The sequence below is a fragment of the Microcebus murinus genome, chromosome 9 (genome assembly GCF_040939455.1).
Source record: "Microcebus murinus isolate Inina chromosome 9, M.murinus_Inina_mat1.0, whole genome shotgun sequence".
Taxonomy (NCBI): domain Eukaryota; kingdom Metazoa; phylum Chordata; class Mammalia; order Primates; family Cheirogaleidae; genus Microcebus; species Microcebus murinus.
The window spans coordinates 17,068,308-17,086,784 of NC_134112.1; the positions used below are offsets into that span (position 1 = coordinate 17,068,308).

At 37.2% G+C, this 18,477-nt stretch overlaps 1 protein-coding gene across 1 annotated transcript in view; it reads left to right on the top strand.

The window, feature by feature from the left end:
* Window positions 1-18,477, top strand: part of AOAH (acyloxyacyl hydrolase) — a 198,531-nt gene that overhangs the window by 23,385 nt on the left and 156,669 nt on the right. The window contains exon 2 of the mRNA XM_076006307.1: window positions 1,757-1,852. Within this exon, the coding sequence (XP_075862422.1) occupies window positions 1,757-1,852 (96 nt within the window). The remainder of the gene's footprint in view (window positions 1-1,756; window positions 1,853-18,477) is intronic.

Below are 18,477 nucleotides of genomic sequence, written 5' to 3' on the forward strand. Positions count from 1 at the left end.
TTACCTCCGGGTGAGTTGAGTGATGCTTATTATCTTTTTTATACTGTACTGTATTTTTAAATTTTTCAACAACGATATTACATTGTGTTCATATTTTTGAAGTTATTTTCTTAAATAAAACCAATTTATATGAAAATGCTTTCAGATCATAAAGTGCTAATAAATGTCAGCTACTAAACTCGTTGCAATGTAAGGACTCTCCAGTGTCATGCCTGAGGTTAACCTTGATGGCTGATGGTGACAAATGCACCAGCAAGTGGGTGCTCTTGGAGCCCCGTAAGACCACAGTTACCAAGATTTTGCTAGCTCAGATTTGGATCATCTCTTTGCTGAGACAGAGGGGACAGAACAACCAAGGCCAAAGCACCACCAGACATTGCAGCATCTAGAAAGGTGAAAATGTCTCCTTCCTTCATTGGACAGTTCTCCTTTTATAGAAGGTTTTATTTCTTTCTGCCTAAAAATGCCCAATTGTATTGTTCACATCTGTTATCAGCCACCTTCCCTCAAGGAATCCTGGTGGAAATTTGGTTTTAATGACACTGTATATGTGAATTGGGTCCCCAGCTTCTTAAGCAGAAGGACAATAGTGACCCTACTGCCAGGCCCAGGCACCCTGGAACAACTTCATGTTGGGTGTAAACCGTCCCTCGCCTCCTTAGGCACGAGCCTCTGCTAGCAAGTGTCCGTTCTTGTTATTGCAATGAGATCTGACAATTTCCTTTCACATACTTACTGATCTTTGACCAACCACTTGTGTATAGTAGAATAAAAGTCACTTTCCTTTGGACAAAGGAGGCTTGGGCTTCCCCAGTAGTTCTTTAAATCAAGGCAAGTGCTAGAATTTTCTAGCAATGTCATCCTAGCAGCTCTGGACATTCATACTTATCATATATCAAAGTGGCAGAAGGGACATATTCCTAACTTAATGTAATGCCCTTCTACACACTTATCATGTTGGTGCATGCTTTCCAGCAGTGTGCTTTATAGCTGTGAGGTAAAATAATATTTTACAATGTGTTATGATTTCAAAGGCACACTCAGTTTCACTTTTATCTCATTTAATCATCATAGCAGCCCTATGGGAAACATTACCTACTTCACAAGGAGGAAACCAAGGCTCAGAAAGGCTGCATGGTGAGTCCAAGAATACAAGGTCAGGTTCAGGACTCAATCCCAGATCTTACGACTTTAAATGTCAGGCAATTTCCACCACTTTCCCAAAATTAAACATTTGACCCTGGGTCTCCTCGTATACAAGAGAATGCATAGGATGGGAATGATCTTATTCACAATGAAGCAGAAAGGAGAGAAGGAGGGGAAGAGAGACGCTAATATCTATTGAGTGTCTACCTTGTGGGGGCTGTTTTCCTTGCACTGTCTCATTGAAGCATCCTCTCTTTCTCCCATGTGATTGAAAATAAATGGAAATTAAGCAAGATTAAATTACTTTCCCAAATTCACATAGCTCACCAGCGGCAAAACTGGACTGACATCTCCAGGCCTTCTGATTCCTAAACCCACAATCTTCTTGCCACATTTTATATTTTACTACAACTTACAGTGCATTTGCACACCCAGGAGATTTCAAAAGGCAAATAACAAATAAGAGTTCTCCGTTTTGGAAAGATTGATGTTCTTAATGACAGACACATACACACACACACACACACACACACACACACACTTTCTTTCCCTGGCCCCTCCAGCCCAGTTTCCCTGTGACATTGTTGACACATTCTTCTGCTCCCTGCAGGGTGTGTGCTGGTGGTATCCGTGATTGACCAGCTGGCTCAAGTTCACAACTCCACCGTGGAGGCTGCAATGGAGAGACTGTGCAGCTACCTGCCTGGTGAGTATGGAAAGGGTCATGCCGCCATGGCTCTGCTTGTCTTCCCACTCATGGGTCAACATGCTGGGTTTATACCCTGCACATCTTTATGGAGCAGAATCAGATCGTGTTGTTTCTGTGGGTGGATATTCTTATGGGGCTCATAGATATTAAAAAGGAAAACACTCTAGGCAATTTCTTACAGACATTCATTTTCCATCGTGGCAGAATGAAATTGAATGTGGACATTTAGGGAATAAAATGTTGAACGGCCAATTGTTATTTTATATGTCACATTGATAATGATTTGCTCACTTAGTGATCATTGCTGTAAGTACTAAGAAATCAAAATAACAAATAACTTTCAATAATTTTTTGTTAACATGACCAATATATACATATTAAGATGCATACACAGACCTACCAACACAGAGTTTTAGACTAGGAAAACAACTGATCTCAAAAACCCAATGGAAAAATAATCTGGAACATTCCATTGATTTCAACTGAATCACAATAAAGTCCCGTACACATCCTGCAAAAGAAGAAACTGGTGGTTCAAACAAGTTGTATGTTTGTTTTTCAATGTTAGCAGAAAAAAATTGTTAACTCTATTTCCCTCATAGAATACTATTACTTGAACAGTCATAATGAATAAACTTTTTTGAGAGTCAAATTTTTATTCTTTTAATGGGAACTAATTCATCAAGGATACCTAAATTATTTTTTCTGTTAAGCAAGGTAATTTGGCTAATGGTAGTTTTAACTTTGATTTAGTTAGTACATCTTGCCAATAGCACCAAAGCATTTTCAGAGTATTTACTGCATGTGGTCACAATACACATTCACAGGCTAAAATGTTTAGAATTCAAAAATAAACAGTAGGAGAGGATAATACACAAACTCTTGTGTTTATAGTGTCCCAAATTGACCACTGTTAAGATTTTTGCATACTTACATCAAAATTACATCTTTCTATTATTAAATTAAATCATGGCAGATAAACTCGAAACTCTTTGGCTTCCCCTACATTCTGTTCCATTCTTCCCCTGCCTCCCTAGAAGGACCCACCCATGTGAACTTAATGGGTCTCCTTCTTGTCAGATTTTATAATTGCACATTCACCTCTGTGAATCCATAAACAAGGCATAGTATTGTTCTGTCAGTGATTTTTTAAAACCGTTTCTTGGTAAAAAGAAGACAAACGTAGAAAATCATGCAAAACAAATGTATAGCTTCATCAGTTATTGAAAGGTGAGCACCTTTGTGAATATACAGAGTTTACAAGGGTAAAGAACAGATAGACCCCCTTCAGAAGTCCCCACCATGTCCCATCCCATCCCATCCTTCCTTTCCCACAAAAGAATAATGTCCTGAATTTTATGGTAATCATTTCCTTGCCTTTCTTTACAGTTTTATCACCCACATGGGCATCCCTAGACACTGCAATCTTACCCAGCATTTAATTTTTTGATGTGTCTTTTAAGTCTATTTTAACCTACAAATTTCCTTTCCACCTTTTCCGTTTTCTTATGATATAGCTGTGGAATTGGACCTGTAGAGTTCCCCCCAGTCTGGATGGCGCTGATTGCATTCCTGTAGTACAACTGAGTCTGTTTCTCTGTGCTCTCTATTGCCTGAAAATTGGCAGCTTGACCAAAGGCTTAATCAGACTCCAGTTTGAGTCCTTTGGCAAGAGTATAAGTGGCATTGTTTTCTTTCTTCAGGAGGCCACCATAAGTGGCTTCATTTTCTTTCTTTTTGTGATGTTAGCAGCTGTTGTCGTTAAATGATGAGATTTACTAATTTATTTGGGATTAAAAATTGTGATATTCTAATCTATCATTCCTATCTTTCATTTATAAATTCGGATATTAGGTACTTTCCCCTCCTCCTCATCGTATTTTAGAAACATTTTTTTCCACAGTACCCTAGTGGCATTGTTGGGCAATGCCATAGAGGAAAGGCAGGGTAAATGCTTGATTCTTTTCCTTTTTTCATCAGTTTTCAAAATAATGCATTGGTTTTCTATTACTGTCACAAAGCAATCAATTAGTTTTCTTTAAAATATCATCATGAGCTCATGAATTTAAGCATACCTGGTGGGTTTCAGTCAATTGCAATTATTATCCTTCCGTAGCTCAAATGGTCCCATTGAGGTTCGACCAGTGGTAGCCTCCTCAGGTTGACTCCTGACTCCTTCTGACTTGAGCCTAAGCGACCTCACTAACTAGCGTGACAAGGTGTGCCAGCCCTGTCTTGTACATTTATTTTTAGCTGCAGGCTTGAAATTGATCATTTCTCGTTACAGCCCTCTTTTCTTTTGGTGAGAAATAATATTTCAAGACCGCAATCTGCACGCTCATTGTCACTGAGTTGGCCATTCCTTCTAGGCCTCTCGGTGGACAGCAGTAAGAAATATATGTGTATAAATGTAGGTGAATCATTTTTAAGATAAAATATCTGAGGAGTTCATACTGATATTTCAAATTCAAATTCAGAACTACAGCTTTTTTGCCTTTAATCTCTTCTGTTTTATAACTGTATCTCCTTTTTTTCCACACGAAGTCTCTCTTTCCACACAAAGTTTTAGTTGTCAAGGATAAAGGGATTGATGGAATTAAAATATCCCATAATTTGCTCATTTATGTATCCCTCGTTGTACGTATAACAGTCCCAGAATATCAGTTCTAATACCACAATTATTAGCATATTTTATCTTTATTGAGAGTAGTTAAAATTATTTTTTGCATATGCCTTTCCACCTTTTCCACCCTTTTCATCATTGTCTTACATTGTCTGAGGATAGAGTCATTACATAAAACACTTGCTTCTTTTTTGCTCTCATTTGGTCTTAGCTCCATTAGCAACTGTGTGATTAATGTTCACCACCAGCCCTTATGTGGATGTCTCTGTAGTTGAGTTGTTGTCTAAAGTTCATTCCTCAGGTAGAGTTCATGAGACCAACATTCCCTGAATCTTTGCATGTTGATAGCAGGCTGTCTCCACCCATTACACCTGAAAGTCAATGTTTTTCTGGATTTAAAAATCCTTGGCTTACAATTTCTTTCCCTAAGCATCTTAAATATATTATTAAAAAGCCGACTGATAATCTAATTTTCTTTTTCCTTATAAGTCATTTGGTGCTTTTACCTTGAAATTCAGAGGATTTTTTTTTTTCTTTTTCCTATGAAGCTTAGTTATCTAACTAGAATATGTCTTGGTGTTAGCTGTTATATATTGATGTTCTCAGGCATGCAGTGTACTCTCTTAATGTAATTTCAAATATACATTTTCTAATTTTAGGAAAGTTTTTAGCATTTGTTCAGCTTTCTTGGTTTGGTTTTCTTCTTCTGGGATTTCTATTATTCATATTTTGAATTGTCTTTGCCTGCCTTCAATATCTTACCTATCTCTTAAATACCTTTTATCTCTTCATTTTTTTGTCTTAAGATTGCTATTCCTTTTCACTTTCTGTTTCACTTAAAACATCATCTATTGTTTATACTGTTTTTGTGTTCATTCTAGTTTAGACTTCACTTCTTCCCTGAGTTCCTTTATTCCATATCTGAGTTTTTCTAATTCTTACTTCTACTGTTCTTTCATGTCTTACACCATTTTATTAATGCCTCTTAGCTCATTTTGAAATAATATGTTTTGATCTCTTTTTTTGGCATGATTTTCTGGCATGCTTCTACTATCTGTAGGGATGTTATTCTGTTCCTTAATCTTTTTTTTTTCTTATAATAACTTTGTATGGGAGTTGACCCAGATACATTTCTGCTGCTCATTTTGATGTGAAATTAGTTTTCAAAAACTTTTAGAAAGAGAGGGGGTTCTTTCTGGCATTTTCTGAGTCCATTCTCCCACCCACTTTTATCTGGACTTTCTCTCTACCTTATTTCTAGCCAGCTCAATTTTTATTCCCAACCCAGCAGTTTCTCCTAAGTGTGGGCCCTGTCCTGGGAGGGAGCTCCTGTGGGTATGTTTCTAGAGTTTGTGAGAACCAGACCACTCCAGCCCCTTAGTCCTTGTAACCATGAACTCCCTGCTCTCACCAGCTATTGCAGTGAGCAAAAGCCCTCCCACTTTCAGCTGCTGCTCTCTAATTGGCCCTGTCTCAATACCTGTCAGCTATTAATGGATTATCCTGTTCTCAGGTTTATCTGACATCCATCACTTTCCTCTACTTTCTCTGGTACAAAAGTTGATGACCCCACAGGTCTTGTGGTTGTGAAGTGGGTTAGCCTTACCTACTTGCATGTTGGGGTTCATGGAGATACCTAGCTTTGTTGTAACTGTTATCTCTTGGGTCTTGTTTTTGCTACCCAGGTGCTTCTGTGTGTATATGTGGAGATTCAAAGAGATTCCAAATTTCCACTGCCTCCACCATCATCCTTCCATAATGCTTCTCTGTAGAGGCTTTAATTTTACACCCATGGTCTGTTGTATGCATTGCTGTGCAACTTTTGTTTTTCACTCAACATTATGTTTTTAATATCTATGCATGTTAAGATACATAGACTCAGGTCAAGCCTCTTAATTGCTCTATAGTTCTTTCCCATATAAATGTTCTATGTTTTATTTATCACCCTATTATTGAACATTCACAACCTGTTATAAACCTCACTTGATATTTTCACAGTTGTAAGTTAGACGAGATGAGAGAAAATATTATTACCATTTTACAAAAGGGAAAAAAATGAAGAACAGGTACAAGTATCACTAAGCCTTGCTTTCATTGGTTGACATTTCTGTCTGGTAGACCATGCTGACAGGTATAACCATTTGTACCTTGAGTTTGATACTCTCTCTTTAGGCAAAGTTGTATTGTTAAAAGGTGAGAAAGACTTATCAAAACTCCTATTTCCTACATTATTCTCTCTTCTTAATGTGCTAGCAAAATATAAAACAACATTGCTGATCTTCGAGGTACCATCCTGGCTCCTCCTGACTTAGAACAGCAAATGTCAGAGCCTGTGGAGGCAAAACAAGAGGCTAAAAGGCAGATTCTGGTGAAGTGGAAGTTGGCATTTCGCCAAGGGAAACAAGGTAGATATTTTGGGTTTCAATGGTGGGTTTCCTTTTCAACGAGTACAATTTCAAAGGATTAAGAAAGCTGTCTGGAATTATTTTCATTTTATCAATTGACATCCAGATGAAAATACAGCACTCAGTTCAGGTTAAAGGGTCGTTACATTTGGCAGATGGAAAGGCGGGGTGGGCAGTACTGTTCGCATTCTATGGCTGTGGAAAACAGTGTGCAGAATGGTTGTGTGAGTTGTATGGGATGACAAAGATAGACTATCTCCGAGCTCAGGATTTCTTCCAGAAACATAACAGGCTTGGCTCACAGAATCTATGTGAACTCGGTATTGCCTTTTATCTGGTAACCAGGAGAATGCGGTTGGGAGGCGGGGGGGGGGGGGGGTACAAGGAGGTGAAATTGTGCCCATAAACACACAATTATTTTTTTAAAAATTCTTTTTAAATGCTACCTTCACCTTCAGAGATAAACAAGTACAAAATAAAGCATAACTTCAGCAGGGAAATCACGTAAGCAACATTGCTGAGAATAATCTCTCAGTAAATCATGTTGCCCTTCCCTGTGCCTGGGAAGACAGTTTTTTCAAATTGTGCAAAGCATTCGTGACCTTCAGTAACACCCACTGCTTTTGCCTCCAGCTCTCATTAGTAAACACCTTGGAAGAATCTCAGAATTGTTAATGGAAAAATGATTAATGGAATCATTCTCACTAGGGGTCAACAGAATCAGAAGCCCTGAGAGCCTTGCCAGAACTTCACTTTCCTGGGTCACTTATGCAAAAAATCTTATCTCGACGAAATATGATAGTTAAAAACTCATGGAGACTGAAAATGGGGAAGGCAACTCTCCCCACACTCTGTATGTTCTGCAAATCTACATGCATCCTGGAATTCTTAGTCACAAAATTGTGTGGTCAGTTGGTCTCACTATGTTTCAGGTTTCTCATAGTTAATGTACAACAATACCTGCAATAACAGCGGTAGATAGGGCATCAGATAAAATGTCCTCAGAATATCAAAAGGTATGCTATGATTAACAAGGGCTTTTGGAATAAAAGATTTTAACCTCAGTTGATTGATATGTCTGTGATCTTAAGTTCTCTAAGACTCAATGTTCTTTCCTATAAAATGAGGATAAAAATAACAACTCCCTCAAAAGATTCTTATGAGAAAAGAAATAATGGTAAGCATGAAGGTGACTTATACATTGGAATGTCCTAGGTTTCATTTACACACACATGTGTATATGAACACATAATGGACAATGACTGCTCAATTGGTCTTTTTTTTTTAACCCTTTTTTGCCCTTTGGAATGGCCACACTTCCCTTTTTCTATGCTGTTCCAAGTCCCTACTCTTTGAATCTGTAGAAGTTAAATACTTCTAGTCACAGGCAGGGGTTAACAGTATAATTTTTACATTAAGTAAGTTACTTTCAATATGTTAAGGCCAAAAAAAAAAAAAAAAAAAAAATATTTCCATCCAAGTTGCTGAGAAAAAAAAAAAAAAATATGTTAAGGCCAATCTTTTCTTCAGTTGTATCAGTAACTGCCAGGTTACCATCTGATCATGGCTGACCGGGGATATCTGGCTCATTCTAGAGATGTTGCCAATTTCTGCTCTGTGTCTTCTGTGTTGATCTTAGACTCTCATGTCCCTCATCAGCCATTGCTCCTGGGGCCTCTCAAGCTAACAATCACAGACTCCATTTGATGAAGCTGATCATTCAAGTGGTCCTGCTCAGAGTGTGGGGAGAACCCTGCAGCCATACACTTTTCCTTGAGCTGAACAGAATTCTAAGAAACACACACACTTACAAGCAGCTCTTATCTTATGGGAAATAAGATGAATTTTCTCTGCCTTTTGGCCAGTACTTCAAGTTTATCAAAAAGCACCCTAATGTCCATTTTTAAATTGCTCTGCTCTAGGCTAAGCTAGTTCTACCTTAGCAATACTTTAAACTTGCTTCCAAAGTGCCTTGCTCCCGCACTTAATTTTGAATGTCTCCTATGAAAGTCTCCAAACTTAGCAGATGCAATAGTGAAGGGACCCGAATCCTACACCCACACTTTCCAGATGTGGAAATGAAGGTCTGTAGAGGGAAAGCAGCTTCTCCAAGATCGGAAGCCAGCGAGCTGGTGAAGGAGCTCGGGTCTCTGAGTACTACGACATCAAAGCTTCTTGACCCTCTCCACAATGGCCCACCTGAAAAGAAGCACCTAAGGGGGAGGGGATATGTTTTTAAAGCAGTTTTATTAAGATATAACTCATATATCATACAATTCACCCATTTAAACTGTACAATTTGGTGTCTTTTAGTGTATTCCCAGTTATGCATCCAAAACCACAATCAATTTTAGAGTCTTTTCATTACATCAAAATGAAACTCCATGCCCCCTAACCATCACCCCAAACACCATCCTCCCCATCCCTAAGCAACCACTAGTCTACTTTCTGTCTCTGTGAATTTGCCTGTTCTGGGTATTTCATTTAAATTGAATTATATAGTATGTGGCCTTTTGCGACTGATTTCTTTCCCTTATCATAACATTTCAGAGGCTCATCCATGTTGTAGCATGTATCAGAACTTCATTACTTTTTATGGCTGAATAATAATATTCCATCACATGGATATAGCACCTTTGTTTATCGGTTTATTAGTTGATGGGCATTTAAGTAGTTTCCACTTCTTGGCCATCATGCAAAATACTCTATAAATATTTGTGTACAGTTTTTGTGTGAACATATGTTTTTAGTTCTCTCAGGTATGTATAATATGTAGGTGTAGAACTGCGGAATCACATAGTAACTCTATGTTAAGCGATTCAAGGAACTGCTAGACTGTAGTATTTAGACCGGTTACCAAAGAGGCTGCACCATTTTACATTCCCACCAGCATTGTATAAGGCTTCTGTTTTCTCTGCACACTCACCAACCTTGTTGCTATCTCTCATTTTTATTGTAGCACATTATAGTAAGTGTGAAGTTGTATGTCATTTTGGCTTTGATTTGCATTTCCTTGATAGCTAATGATATTGAGCATCTTTCCATGTGCTCTCTGGAAATCTTTTTATCTTCTTTGAAAAATATCTGTTCAGTTCCTTTGCACATATTTTAGTGGGACTATTTGTCTTTTTATTATTGAGTTATAATGGTCCTTTGTATATTCTAGTACTATGGCTAAATATGATTCACAAAACTTTTCTCCCATTCTGTGGGTTGTCTTTTTACTTTCTTGATGATACTGTTTGAAGCACAAAATTTTTTTTATTGTAACAAAGTCAAATTTGTCTGTTTTTTTCTTCTGTTAAGTCTACCAATCCATACACATGTGATGTCTTTCCATTTATTCGGGTCTTCTTTAACTTCTCTTAACAATGCAGTTTTCAGAGTATATGCTTTGTACTATTTTTGTTAAATTTATTCCTAAATATTTAATTCTTTTCAATGCTATTATAGATGGAATTGTTTTTCTTTGTTGTAGTATTTTATTTTTTTTTTATTTTTTATTTTTTTAGTATTTAATTTTTTAAATTTATTTTATTTTTAAGGGAGTATAAGTGTTTTTATTACATGGATATCTTGTAACATGTTTAAATCAAGCATTTGCTGTGCCCATCACCAGAATAGTGTTCACTGAACTCAATAGGTAAGTTTTTATTCTATACCCCTCCTGGCATCCCCCTTTTTGGGTTTTCATATCCTTTATGTAGCTTTGTACTAATGGATGTGTGCCCATCCATTAGCTCCCACTTATTAATGAGAACATGTGTTGTTTGGTTCTCCATCCTGATATACTTCACTCAGGATAATGGTCTCCAATTCCATGCAAGTTGCTGGGAATGACATAATTTCATTCCTCTTTATAGCAGAGTAGTACTCCATGATGTATATACATACACACACACCACATTTTCTTTATCCACTCATGAATGGAAAGGCGTTTAGGTTGATTGCACATCTTTGCAATTGTGAATTGTGCTAAGATAAACATTTGAGTGCAGGTGTCCTTTGGATAAAATGACTTCATTTTCTTTGGGTAGATACCCAGCAGAAGGATTTCAGGATCAAATGGTAGGTCTACATTTACTTCTTACAGAATCTCCATACTGTTTTCCATAGAGGTTGTACTAATTTGTAGTCTCACCAACAATGTGTTAGTGTACATTTCTCTCTGCATCCACACCAGCATCTACTGTTTTTTGATTTTTTAGTAACGGACATTCTGATAGGGGTAAGGTGGTATCTCATTGTAGTTTTAATTTGCATTTCCCTGATGATTAGTGATATTGAGCATTTTTTCATAAGTTTGCTTGCAACATGTGGCTTTCTAGATCCTTTAGTGTGGGCTTTTGACTAAATCCAAATTTTACAGAACAAATTTTTTAAAAGTATTTTTTAACAAAGGATGTTTTTTTAAAACATATTTGTTCTGTGAAGTTTAGATTCAATTGAGGTACTCTTGGGGATTTGGAGGGCCACTTGTAGCTTTGAGGCCATAGGTTAACCACCCTTGGATCTTCTTTTGAAAAGCTTCTGCTCAGGTCTTTTGCCCACTGTTTGATGGGATTGTTTTTTTCTTGCTGACTTGTTGGAATTCTTTGTAGATTCTGGATATCAGTCCTTTGCTGGATGTATAGTTTGTGAGTATTTTCCTCCCATTCTATAGGTTGTCTGTTTGCTCTGTTGATTATTTCCTTTGCCATGCAGAAGCTTTTTAAATTAATTAAGTCCCAGTTTTTTATGTTTATTGTTGCTACATTTGTCTTTGGGTTCTCAGTCATAAATGCCTAGGTTGATGTCTAAAAGAGTTTCTTCTATGTTTTCTTCTAGAAATTTTATGGTATCATGCTTTACATTTAAGTCTTTAATTCATCTTGAATTAATTTTTGTATATGGTGAGAGATAGAGGTTCTGTTTCACTCTTCTGCATGTGGCTCTCCAATTTTAGCAATACTATTTGTTGAATAGGGCTTCCTTTCCCCAGTGTATGTTGTTGTTGGCTTTGTCAAAGATTAGTTGGTTGTAGGTAGATGGTTTTATTTCTGAGTTCTCTATTCTGTTCCATTGGTCTATGTCTCTACTTTTATACTAGTACCATGCTATTTTGGTTACTGTAGACTTGTAGCATAATTTAAACTCAGGTAATGTGATGCCTCCGTACTTATCTTTTTACTTAAATTGCTTTTACTATTTGGTTTTGTTGTTGTTGTCATTGTTGTTCCAAATGAAGCTTGGGATTACTTTTTCTAGATCTGTGAAATATACTGCTGGTATTTTGATGGGGATTGCACTAAATCTGTAAATCACTTTCGGTGGTATGGACATTTTAACAATGTTGATTCTACCAATCCATGAGCAGGGGATGATTTTCCATTTGTTTGTGTCATCTGTAATTTCTTTCATCAATATTTTATGGTTCTTCTTGTAGAGATCTTTAACCTCCTTTTTAAAATTTATTCCTAGGCATTTTATTTTCTCTATAGCTATTTTCAATGGTGTTAAGTTTTTGATTTGACTCTCCACTTGAATATTATTAGTATATAGAAATGCTAAAATATATAATATATAGAAATAATATATAGAAATGCTAAATATATAGAAATAAGTAGAATATATATTTCTATTTATATAGAAATATATATTTCCATATAAATAGAATATATAATATATATTATACATATAACATAATATATAAATATAATATAAATATTTTATATAAATATATAATATAAATATTATATTATATAATATAAATATAATATATATAAATTTCTATTTATATAGAAATATATATTTCTAATATAGAGAAATAAAATAGAAATGCTAAAATATGAAATACTGATTTGTATACACTGATTTTGTAATCTGAGACTTTGCTGAATTTATTTATCAATTCCAAGAGTGTTTTACTGGAGTCTTTAGGGTTTTCTAGATATAAGATCATATCATCAGCAAACAGGGATAGTTTGATGTCCTCTTTTCTGATTTGGTTGCTCTTTATTTTTTTTCTCTTTCCTGATTGCTCTAGTAGGATTTCCAATACAATGTTGAATAGAAGTGGTGACAATGGGCAGACTTGTCTTGTTCCAGTTCTTAGGAGGGATGCTTTCAACTTTTCCTCATTCAGTATGATGTTTTCTGTGGGTTTGTCATATATGGCTTTTGTAATACAGTATGTTCCTTCTATAGCTCGTTTGTTAAAAGTTTTTATCATGGACTAGTGCTAGATTTTTGTCAAATGATTTTTCTGCATCTATTGAGATGATTATATGGTATTTGCTTTTGTTTCTGTTTATGTGGTGAATCACGTTCATTGATTTGTGTGTGTTGAACCATCCTTGCATTCCTGGGATGAAATTCACTTGATCATAGTGGATTATTTTTTTGATGTACTGTTGAATTAGGCTTGCTAGTATTTTGTTGAAGATTGTTGCATCTATGTTCATAAGAGATATTGGTCTATAGTTTTCTTTTTTTGTTGTTGTGTGCTTTCCTAGCTTTGGAATCAGGGTGATACTGGCTTCATAGAATAAGTTAGGGAGGATTCCCTCCTCAATATTATGGAATAGTTTCTGTAGGATAGGTATCACTTCTTCTTTGTATGTCTCATAGAATTTGACTGTGAATCCATCTAGTACGTAGCTTTTCGTAGTTGGGAAATATTTGTATTACTGCTTCAATCTCAGTGCTTATTGTTGTTCTGCTCAGGGTTTCTATTTCTTCCTGATTTACACTTGGGAAGTTGTGTGTTTCCAAGAATTTATTCATTTCCTCTAGATTTTCCAGTTTGTTTGCATAGAGGTTTTCATAGTATTCATGGATGATATTTTGTATTTCTGTGGTATCAGTTGTAATGTCTCCTTTTTCATTTCTGATTGAGGTTATTTCAGTTTCCCTTCCATTTCTGGTTAATCTGGCTACTGTTATGTCATTTTTTTATCTTTTAAAACAACCAATTTTTTGTTTCATTGATTCTTTGTATTTTTTTTTTCCATTTTGTTTAGTTTGCTCTGAGCTTATTTCCTTTCTTCCATTGGCTTTTGATTTGCTTTGTTCTTTTTCTAGTCCTTGGGCTATGACATTATGTTGTTAGTTTGTGATCTTGATGTAGGCATTTAAGCCTATGAACTTTCCCCTTAGGAATGCTTTTGTTGTGTCCCATAGATCTTGAAAGCTTGTGTCCCCTTTGTCATTTAGTTTGAGTAATCTTTTGTTTTCCATCTTAATTTCATAATTGACTCAAGAATCACTCAGCAGCAGGTTATTTAATTTCCATAATTTTGTGTGTATTTGAATGTTTGTCTTGGAAATGACTTCTAATTGTATTCCACTGTGGTCTGAGAAGATACATGGTATGATTTTAATGGTTTGGGGTTTTCTGAGACTTGTTTTGTAGAATAAAATATGATCAATCTTGGAAAATGTTCCATGTGCTGATAATAAAAATGTATATTCAACAGTTTTAGGGTAGAATGTTCTGTAATGTCAGGTCCATTTGTTCTTGAATCCTGCTTAAGTCCAATGTTCCTTTATTCATTTTCTGTTTCGATGATCTGTCCATTTCTGTCAGTGAAATGCTGAACTCTCTGACTATTATGATGCTACTGTTTATTTCTTTGCTTAGATCTAGAAGAATTTGCTTTATGAAACTGGGAGCTCCTGTGTTAGGTGCATATATATTCATAATTGTTATGTCTTCTTATTGAATTGCTCCTATTACTATTACATAATGACCATCTTTGTCTTTCTTTTTACTATTGTTAATTTAAAATATATTTTATCTGATATGAGAATGGCTATATCTGTTAACTTTTGTTTTCTGTTTGCATGGAATATTTTTTCCATCCCTCCACTTTGAGTCTGTGTGAGTCCTTGTGGAAGAGATGTGTCTCCTGGAGACAGTAGATACTTAGGTTGTGTTTTTTTCATCCATTTGGCCAGTTTATGTCTTTTAAGTGGGGAATTCAGACTGTTTATGTTGAGTGTTAGTATTGACATCTGGGAAGCTGTTCCATTCAACATGTTGGATTTTACCTTATTATTTTGTTTTCCATCTTGTGCTATTGTCTCATAAGAGATGTTAGCTATAACTTTGGGGCATTTTTATACTGGTACATATTTATTGTGTTATTTCATGTACAGTGCACTTTTAAGCATTTCCTGTAGTGCAGGTCTAGTGGTGACAAGTTCTCTTAGTGTTTGCATGTCTGGGAAAGACATTATTTCTCCTTCATTGACATATAGGAGTAACATTTATTGGGTGTCAGGAGAGTGGGAGGGGGGAGGAGGGGAGGGGCATTTACACCCACAACAAGTAAGAGGTACAATGTTTGGGGTATGGACATGCTTGAAGCTTTTATTCGGGGGGGGCATGGGCAATATAAGTAACCTTAACACTTGTACCCTCATACTACACTAAAATAAAAATAAAATAAAATAAAAGGAATGCATTGGCTAGAACAAAAATAAAATAATAAAATAAGACTTATTTTAGCAAGATACAAAATTCTTGGCTGGCAGCTGTTCTGTTTAAGGAAACTAAAGATAGGACCCCATTCCTTTCTGGCTTATACAGTTTCTCTTGAGAAATCTGCTGTTCATTGTGTGGTTTTTCGTTTGTAAGTTACTTGATGTTTTTGCCTCACAGCTCATAGGATTTCCTCATTTATGTTGACTTTGGCCAGTCTGACGATTATATGCCTTGGTGATTCCCTTTTAGCAATAATCTCCCAGGTATTCATTGAGCTTCTTGTATCTGGATTTCTAAATCTCTAACAAGATCAGAAAAACTTTCCTCAATTATTCCCTCAAATAGGTTTTCCAGGCCTTGTGCCTTTTCTTCTTCACCCTCAGGGATGTCTGTTATTCTTATATTTGGTCATTTTGTACAATCCTATATTTCTCATAGACTTTGTTCATTCCTCTTGATCCTTTGTTCTTTATTTTTGACTGGGTTAATTTGAGAGAGTTGTCTTCAAGCTCTGAAATTTTTTCTTCTGATTATTCTAATATATTCTTAAAACTTTCCATTGTGTTTTGTACTTCCCTAAATAATTTTTTATTTCCTGAGGTTCTACTTGGGTTCTTTTTAATATAGCTATCTCTTTAGTAAATTTTTCATTCGCTTCCTGAATTATTTTTCTCATTTATTTAAATTTGTTTTCCATTTTCACTTGGGTATCATTGAGCTTCCTCATGGTCCTTATTTGGAATTCTTTATCCATCATTTCAGTTTTTTTCATTTTGGTTGAGATCTATTGCTAGAGAACTGGTGTGTTCCTTTGGGGGTGTCCTTTCACTGATTTTTCATACTTCTGGAGTTCTTACACTGATTTATTCTCAAATGGAGCAGCTATAACTTGATTTTGGGTCTTCTTTTTATTAGATGGGGGCTTTCCCCTCTCTCTCTTAAGGGTGTGTCTGTAGCATATGTTGGGTATGAAACTTTGGCTTTTTTTATGGATACTTTGATGAGATTCTAGGTTCTGGATAGATACCTTGGTTATCCTTAATGTGGTTATTTTCTCAATTGCTAGTTATTTGAAGGCTATAGTGATGGTGTACTTTGTGTGAGCAGATTCCCTGTCTCTTGTTGACAAGAGAAGATAGAGGTCTTTGAAATCCTTTCTCTTTCCCCAGCCTTGTGTGAAGTATATTGAGATTCCAAGTTTAATCTCTGAGACAGTATGTGATGCTTATAGGTAAGAGTCAGCTGCACCCTATATGATTGAATTGGGAAATGGTGTAATGGGCTGTATAAGTTGTCCTCCCTGCCAGTAGGTGGTGCTTGCAGGAAGGAACCAGCTGCAAGAGTGTTTTGGGGGACATTTGATTGGCTCTAGTCTCTCAGGAGAAGCACTCAGATGCTCCAGTTAGTGGGAGGGGCCCTGGAGCTCCCAAAGGACTCCTTATTCTCCACCACAGTAGAGGAGCATGGAAGAGCAAGGCTGTGCAGAGTTGGGTCAGAGGAGCCTGCATTCAAGCTTCACAACGGTGGGCACAAGGAAGTTTCTCTGCCCAGGATCCTGCCCCGAATGAAAAGTGTAGCTTTCCTTTTCGAGGAGAGGTACTCTGCAAGTATGCTGCAGCTTGAACCCACACTGCACTCTCCTTTCAGTTGTGCCCACATGGGCTCCCTCACCTCCCAAGATTAGTTCACAGATCTCCCGTCTATGTCCCTGAGCAACAACACAATTGAGCCCTGGGGGTACAGGGTCCAGCCTGGAGGGCTGTCCTTTGGTCCCCCAAGTTCAAGCCCTGAACACACGAGGGAGAAGCATGTTGGTCCTGAGTTGCCCATGGCATGCTCAAGTAGGCTTAATGTCTCTCCACTTTGGGGTGTGCCCTGCTCTGCTGGAGCAGCCAGGCAAGCAGCACCAGGAAGGGCTATCAGGCATAGAGCTCAAAGTCCGAGCACCCCTTGGTCTACTGCAGGTCTTTAAGAAGAAAGTTGTGAGTCCCACTCTCTGTGGAAGCCTCAATGTAGTCAATGAACCAATAGCAGGGAAGAAGCCACTCCTGAGGACCCTGGCTTAATCTCCCTTGAAGAACCAGTGCCACTCAGCAGCAGTGGGTGGGGGAGAGGAAAAGAGTCTGGGAAAAGAGCTGGCACTCTGGTCACCTTTGTCCCTCTCCCCATAAGGCAGCCTGCTCAGAATATCTGAGCTCTAGGATCACACAGATCCCTAGGACTCACCGGCCCCTGTGGCCACCACAGTCTGGGCAGGAGTTGGGAAATGTTTGTGTGGGAACCAGTGACATGGAAACTGAGGCACTGAAGCTCCCTGGGGGGAGGGGGGGAACAAAGAAAAATAGTGGGTGGAGAATCTATATGGGGCCTATGGTCTCAGCTCAGGTCTGTGGTGACAAGGAGCAACCCAAAGAGGGCTGGAAGCCCAGTGCTATTTCAAGAAGGTCCCAGTTCACTGACAGCAGCAGCTTTGGGGCTCGTGAGGGTAGAGAAGCTCTCCAGCAGCTCAGGAACCTGCTGACTACCAGAGGTGTGCGGTAAAGAGAATCAAAACCCCACCTACCCCTTCCACAGGACTCCAAGTTTTTCAGGGGGTTGATCTCTGCCAAAATCTTGCTCCTCCTTCTTCTGCTCCACATTTTCCTGTGGAATCTTGTGTAGGTTCTGGCACTTTCCTCCCAGAATTGCACTTGAGCTATGTATTTTTTTTTCAACCTAAAACTTTTCCTGACAATCTGGCAACCAGTGTTTCTAAATCAGCCATCTTTCCCTGGAACTTTTTTTTCTTAGTTTCATTTATTAAGTTCTCATTTCTGCTATAGAGAAATCCAATTGATTTCGCGTATTGATCTCATATCTTTCGACCATGATGAACTCATTTATTGGTTCTTAGGGCTTTTTGATGGATTGCTTAGGATTTTCTAAATATGAGATCATGTCATTTGCAAAATAGCTTACTTCTTTCTATTCAATTTAGATGCTTTTTACTCTTATTCCTGTCTACTTCTCATGACTAGAATTTCCAGTATAATGTTGAATAGAATTGGTGAGAGCAGATATTCTTGTCTTTTCCTGAATCTTAGGAGGGAAGTGTTTAATCTTTCACCATGAAACATCATGTTAGTCG